This window comes from Monopterus albus, unplaced genomic scaffold (genome assembly GCF_001952655.1).
Source record: "Monopterus albus unplaced genomic scaffold, M_albus_1.0 scaffold23.1, whole genome shotgun sequence".
Lineage (NCBI taxonomy): Eukaryota > Metazoa > Chordata > Actinopteri > Synbranchiformes > Synbranchidae > Monopterus > Monopterus albus.
The window spans coordinates 3,520,370-3,527,160 of NW_018127903.1; the positions used below are offsets into that span (position 1 = coordinate 3,520,370).

A 6,791-nucleotide genomic window follows, 5' to 3' on the forward strand; every position below is an offset into this window, starting at 1 on the left:
TATTTTCATATTATTGGGGAACTGCCCAAGTCGAAACGACATGTTAAAAACATGGGTTAATGGTTTGCATATCCCCTCAATTGCCCATTTAACCATTGTCATAGTGATACCATCACTATCACTGGATGATTTATTACCACATTTGTTCACTATCTCGATAATTTCCTTTTCAACTATGGGCTTCATAGTTCAGCATTTACTGCGGATAACAAAAACCTCTTCACACAGAGGGAACTACACTGTATTAGAAACTAATTTTCCAGTTCCACAGCTGAGCTTATTCACAACTGGACTGTCATTTTTCATTAAAACATGGTCTCTGTCATCTAAAAAAAAAACTTTATTATTTTTTAAAAATGTGAGATACAATAATTTGATGTGTCACTGAACTGAAGTGAGGCTCAACAATGGCAAATCAGTTGTCGGGTTTATCCATTTTGAGTGACTGTTCAGCCTTGGGTTGGCTGGTCATACACCAGCGCAGTATCAAGCGGGGGAGTGCTGGGATCGTAGCAGCCTATCGCCTGTTTAGACACCACAGGACACAAGTCCTGTTCACACCACCTGAGAAAGGACAATAAAACATATATGATGATTGAATGCAAAAACTGTGTTGCTTTTTTTTTTTACCTCAAATAATCTGTTTGTTAACTTTTTTGTTACCTGAGAGCTGCGTAGGTGTCAGATGAGGAGGCTCCTTTCCAACATGCATGGTCAATTAGCAGGGAACCTGTTAGGGTGCAGGTCATTGAGAGAATATTTGGCATTTATGGTTAAAAATGAACCAAAACAATTACTTGAATACTAAAATGGGAGCCAGTACACTTTCTGTTAGTCGACTAATTGTGGTAGCTCAAATTTTGTGTCTGTGTGGCTCCCACCAGTGTAGATGCGGGCCAGGCTGTAGGCCAGGTCTCTGGCTGCCAGCTCCAGGTAGCCAGGTGCTCTGGTAGCTGCTAGCTGAACAAACGCTTGCAGTTCAGAGAGAGCACCATCTACTGCTTTCACAGCTGGAGCCAATGAGGAAACACCTGATGCACCTGCAAGCAGGGACTACAGGGCGAGAAAACAAGTGCATCACATTCCTGCCCAGCTCTGTCACTGATTAATGACTGAACATGTTTGATGGCTTTACTCCCTGACCTCGTACCTTGGTATGGGTGAAGTATGCGTGAAGAACCATTCCTGAGCTATGAGCCACACAGCGCAGTATATCCAGAGACAGAATATTTGTCGTTCCTTCCCATATACTCAACACCTCAGAAAGAAAGAGACAAGTAAGCTTGAAAATTGTAGAAAGAGTAAAATACTAGATTTCTTGATATTAACCTCACCTGCGAATCACGAAGTATTACAGGCAACCCGGTGTCTTCAATGTAGCCCTGACCACCAAAGCTTTCCAAACCCTCCGACACCACAGCCAATGCCTGAGACAAAAGTCAGAAGACAGTAAGGGAATATACTGTAAACATTACACTTTACTATCACAACATGTAGTTGGAACAACTGGTGCACCTGCTTCCCAGTGTACAGTTTGACCATAGGTGTGAGCAGACGTAAAAGGTGTGCATCAAGCTGGGTTGCCATACCACTTTCCTCTCGGCCCAAGAGACGACACACATCCATCACCAGAAGGAACGCTCCACGAGTCTCCACCTGTCCATGTCAGAAGCAAGCATGGCTGAGGCATGATTGAAAACAGGGTGTAAACTTTGGAAAGTCTGTTCACCCTCTGCCAGCTTACCTCCATCCTAGCAAGAGTCTGCATGTGCAGTGGGTGGTCTTTAAGAAGCTTTCCAAAAGCAGTGCGACGAGTGGCATAGTCACGAGCTAACTGGAGCACCCTGTGAACACACAAAACACACACATTACTAATCAGGTTATTTATTGATTTTTTTTTAACAATTAGTGCTGTGGTATGATAAGTATCCTGCCTTCTCATTGAAGCTACTGCACAGACGGCATTGTGGATCCTCGTTATAGTCAACATGTTCGCTATGGCGGCAACACCTCTCCCTTCCTCTGATAGCTGAAATGATAAAGAAGGAATGAATATGTCAAGTATTTTTAAATACTCACTTGATGTCAATCGTTGAATATGCTACTGAGGTATACAGTATATGAATACTCTCCCACAGTGAATACTTTAGGGTTCAGTATGTAGAGTATTTCATGTACAGAACCGTATATGCACCCCAACCATCACATCATGGAGTGTATGATCACCGTTTCAATTACGCAACATGTCAAATACAAACCACACATGATAAATATTTCTTTCATGTACTAAAAGACAAAAACTGTACTTTAGTTACTTTTGTTTTTGCACTCTGTTTTGATTTAGTTTGATTTGTATGTACTTTACTGCTCCTGAGCCCAAAGTTGGAAAAACAGTCACTTAACAATACGTCATGCAGGACAGTTCAAGGCTGCAATAATTTTATATTCCATACAAATATAGTATAAATATAATTGATGTAAAGTATTTAGAATTTTAATTAATGAAGTGTTCAATGTGCAATCATGTAATCATGCTGCAGGTTTAACAAAAAAAGTTGCCAATAAATTCATTATTTAATAACCTGCTAAAAATGACTTATTACATCCATCCATCCATTTCTAAACCGCATAGTCCCAAATGGGGTCACGGGGGGCTGGAGCCAATCCCAGCCAGCTGCGGGCGAAAGGGACTTATTACATTATGTGCATAAACCTATGTTCGGCACTCACAATTTTTATTACTTATTAAAATATCAGCTTTTGTTACATTTTTTAAAATTACCTTATGCACAGTTATTACACTTCGTTGACACTGACAATGGGTCTATATTCCATATACATTCATTCTGGAGCCAGTTATTACTGCTGCGTTACCCAACTGCTGCAACTGTCTCCAACTATAACCATATATGATGTAGTTTCAGAGACAGGGCTGGAGGGGAGAACAGGAGGTTTGTTTTGACTCTCACTTCGCCCTTAACAGTTGAAAATTAGAGGGAGATATTAGTTGATGCAGCTTTAATAATCTAAAAGATGACCAAAAAAAAATCTAGGTTTGTCAGTCTTGGTCTAGTTTAACCATCTATTGGTCAATAGCTCTTTTTTTTAAGGTTAAGCTTATTCCCACACTGCAAAGCTTTAGTATAAACAAGGTGAGGTGTTAGGGTTAGCTGTACCTGACACAGTGTAGCTGTAACTGTAACCCAGGCACTTGTATTTCCACAGAACAGAGAAGAAAGCTACAGTTTATCATTATCATAAAAAATGATTAGGTATAACTGACCCTGTGTGCTGACAGGCCATCCAGGAGTAACTCAGCAGTCGGCACCGGTCTTGTGCCCAGTTTGTCCTTCAGTCTCTGAACCTCTATACCCTTCAGTCGGCCATCTTTGTCTCGATTCACCTCTGCATAGAACAGAGACAAACCCTTGCTACCCTGTGGGACAGAGATGAGCACACACAAAGTGCAATAAAATGACTCTGCAAGTCACTGAAGAAAGGTAACAACTTATGGTACAGAAGCACAGGTGAGTAAGGAGAGAATTGTACTGGTGTGGTTGCACCCGTTCTGTCCTGCACTCTGGCCAGTGTGAGAGTCATGTCTGCATCTGTAGCAGAGGTGAACCACTTGAAGCCGTGTAGTTTGTATGAACCATCTGTTTGAGGAACAGCCACTGTCTCTGTACCAGAGGCTGAGGACATGACAAACAATTAGAAGCAACTCATGAACTATTACAATAGTTATTCTGGCTCTGTATAACAAAGCCAAACAGGAATTTTCTCTATAGACAACATGCAACAATGATAACTATCACTGGGCATATGTCAACTATATATACACATTTTACTACAGTTTTTTAATGAAAACTAAACCACTGTCATGTGCTAGGAGCCCTTTCAAATATAGAAAGCAGTCACCACTGTACTGGACCTGATACTAGTTCATGGACAAATGTGTGTCACTACTAACCAACATCAGATCCTCCCTGTCTTTCTGTCATCCACTGTCCAGATGTCCAGAAACGTTCAGGCTGACGGGTGGTCAAACGACTGAAGGCTTCATCTACTGGCCATGAAACACCTATGGACTTCACACACACAGCCAGACCATCACTCACTATGTTTATCGGCTCAAAAAAGGTTTTTGCAAGAAACAAATACATTTACATGCATTGCAACAGTATGATTATGCTAAAATATTTTTGTTTTAGTCTAAATGTGGTTTGAATATTTGATAAGCTACTAAGAATGAACTTTCCCTTCATCCTGCTGCACTGTTGCATTGTTACCATCTCTGTCATGCACATTTTGCTCTTACTAGAAACACGAACAGTCTATTTGTTTACTTCACTTTTAAGAAATGTGGGTGACTGCAGACAAGTAAATATTTACTTAAGTGCATATAAATGCAGCTACTCTCAAAGTAAAATGATTTAATGAATAAAGTTTTGTTTGCTGTCAAAATAATGATGGTTTTGGCTTATGATACAGTTAGTCATATAAAGTGTTTTTCCTTACACACCTGGATGACTTTTGCAGCTCCATCAGTCATGGCCAGAGGACAGGTGGATAAACCAGATGAGGGACTGAAGATGTACACCTTGCTCATTTGGTACACACGACTGGAACACACACATGCACATTAGAATCTAACAACAAAATTTACTGAACTGAAATATGAGAAATGAGCTAAGCAGAAAAAGTAACTGCAACAGTCTTCTAACCTCCACTCCCCAAATGGCCTCTCATAGCCAATGGCAACCATTCCTTCCTGTGCTACCAGTTGTTTCATGCGCTTCCAGGCTGGGGAGGTGACAATGTGGTCCACTCTGTGACCCCAGGGGTCAAATTGCACCAACTGTGGAGGAGTAACCTCACACTCTCTGCCCCACCTGTCCACCTCTTTCACCACACGCTCTCCAAATGCACATAGGTCTGAAAGAACTTCCTGTTAAGTATATACACATACATTCACATAGATTAGAAACCAGAACACAGAAATAACAATAGAATGAACCCTCATACAAAAATCTGATTGTTACCGATTGTTGGTTTGATTTAGAAAATCAGCTACTTGATGTTTCAGCAGCAAAACTAAGGACAATTGGGCATCAGACATGTCATTGAGGTTCTAATTAATTAAAATAATATATTTGCAGTTTTGTCCAATAACCTTTTGACTATGCTTTGCATGAGTTAAACTGTTTAGGCATAACAAAGCAAGGGCTTGTTAATACAGTCTCATAATAATTGCAATATGCATCTTATGCCTACATTATCAATTAAAACAATCTCATGTACTTTGCCTCTAAAGCAACTAATGTGACACTTTTTCACAAGTATTAAGGAGCCAAATAATTTCTGCATTGTATATTTTTAACACAGTTCTCTCTACTCACCGCCTGGGGCAGGTGTCTCCTTAGGTATCCGTTGAGCAAGGCATCCTCTAGAAATGGGTTCTTCAGCACTGGGATTTCCTGAAAGAAAGATCCTATCCTGGCTCTGGAGTACGGCAAGTAGCTTGCTGCCTCCCAGAGCTGCCCCTCCTCAGATCTTCTTGTGCCCGGCTCAGTTACGCTGGCTGATCTGATGTGGAGGAGCGGTCGAGGAACAGCACACCACACCCGGCAGCAGCCTGCAGCTACACGGTGGCTCAGGAGGGCAGAGTACAATGACATGACTGACACTGACAAGATCTGCAGACTGATGTGAGAAAAGAGAATCAACACAGTGGAGTGGGTTAAAGGATTGGTATCATGCATTCAGTCATTTACAGAATTAGCTGTCTAAAGTTCTGCCTTTATGTTTACTTATAAATTATGTTACTTAAAAACTGATTATATTGTAATATTTTTTCTCTCTGGGTGCTCCGGCTTCCTCCCACAGTCCAAAGACATACAGCTTAGGTTGAATGGCAACTCTACAAAACTGGCCATTGGAAGGGCATTCGGCGTAAATAAAAAATTATAAAAACATGCCAAGTTTAACGCGCGCATCGTCAGTTCGGTAGGAACTGATGATTCGCTGTGGCGACCCCTAACGGGGACAGCCGAAAGTAGAGGACTGTAATCTTTTTTTCAATAGAATTGACATCTCTGATACAGAAGTCAATGAATGAAGAGATGAATGTGGACTCATGGCCACACATCTTACAAAGCCACTGTCAAGCAGAATAACTACTTTGCTTGCCCATTAACTAAATCTCGTAATAGCTCCTACAAAGCTGAATGTTACCCTGTGAACTATCATAAAGCCATATTATGATTTTTTCCCACCAGATTACTGTTACTCACAATTTAAGTAAATTAGCTAATATCTGCATGTTTTATTTTCTTGAAAAAATTCGTTCATTCTAGCTAATTATGTCCTTAACGGTGAGCGAACTACACAAAAATCAGCAAACCAATAATTAATGTTACAAGTAAGAGTTATCTATCGTGTTAAGAAAAATGTTTTTAAAAACGGCAAACTGAAACCAACAATGTTTGCTAACATTCACACAGCATCATAAAAGTGGGGCAAAGTTCATTCTACTTCAGCACACTGCGTATTTGCAACCCGAAGTGACTAGCTTGTTAGCTACAAGCTAGCTAACCTACAGGTAACTACGAAGCTTTTCTCTGTCCGTTTCATCGGCAGTTATCATCAACAAGGCGACATTTATAACTACCTGAATTATCTTCACGTCAGACTTACAAACTTAAAATGCCAACAACCTTCGGTCCAGCACAGCAGTGTTTACATTCACCACAACTGCAACATTTCGCCTGCAAAAGAAAAGCCCTACCCCC

The 6,791-nt window shown here is 40.7% G+C and overlaps 1 protein-coding gene across 2 annotated transcripts; it reads right to left on the reverse strand.

Moving 5' to 3' along the window:
• Positions 1-118: 118 nt before the first annotated feature.
• Positions 119-6,785, reverse strand: LOC109956855 (acyl-CoA dehydrogenase family member 11). 2 transcript variants are annotated; one of them, XM_020594270.1, is made up of 15 exons: positions 6,697-6,785; positions 5,400-5,703; positions 4,725-4,948; positions 4,523-4,622; positions 3,971-4,088; positions 3,550-3,692; positions 3,284-3,436; positions 1,935-2,029; positions 1,745-1,844; positions 1,516-1,656; positions 1,335-1,427; positions 1,151-1,258; positions 882-1,053; positions 664-730; positions 119-564 (listed from the first exon to the last, which is right to left on the reverse strand). In XM_020594270.1, the coding sequence occupies exons 2-15, from the start codon at positions 5,676-5,678 to the stop codon at positions 450-452; spliced, it is 1,908 nt and encodes a 635-aa protein (XP_020449926.1). In that variant the 5' UTR covers positions 5,679-5,703; positions 6,697-6,785; the 3' UTR covers positions 119-449. The 2 variants fall into 2 exon arrangements, with proteins under 2 accessions (XP_020449926.1, XP_020449925.1); XM_020594269.1 differs by having other exon boundaries at positions 6,671-6,785.
• Positions 6,786-6,791: the final 6 nt, after the last annotated feature.

Coding starts and splice junctions, on each gene's coding strand:
- LOC109956855 (XM_020594270.1), bottom strand. CDS start 5,678: ATGTCATTGTACTCTGCCCTCCTGAGCCACCGTGTAGCTGCAGGCTGC. Junction 4,949..5,399: donor GGAGACACCTGCCCCAGGCG/GTGAGTAGAGAG, acceptor TATACTTAACAG/GAAGTTCTTTCAGACCTATG. Junction 1,054..1,150: donor CATACTTCACCCATACCAAG/GTACGAGGTCAG, acceptor CTCGCCCTGTAG/TCCCTGCTTGCAGGTGCATC.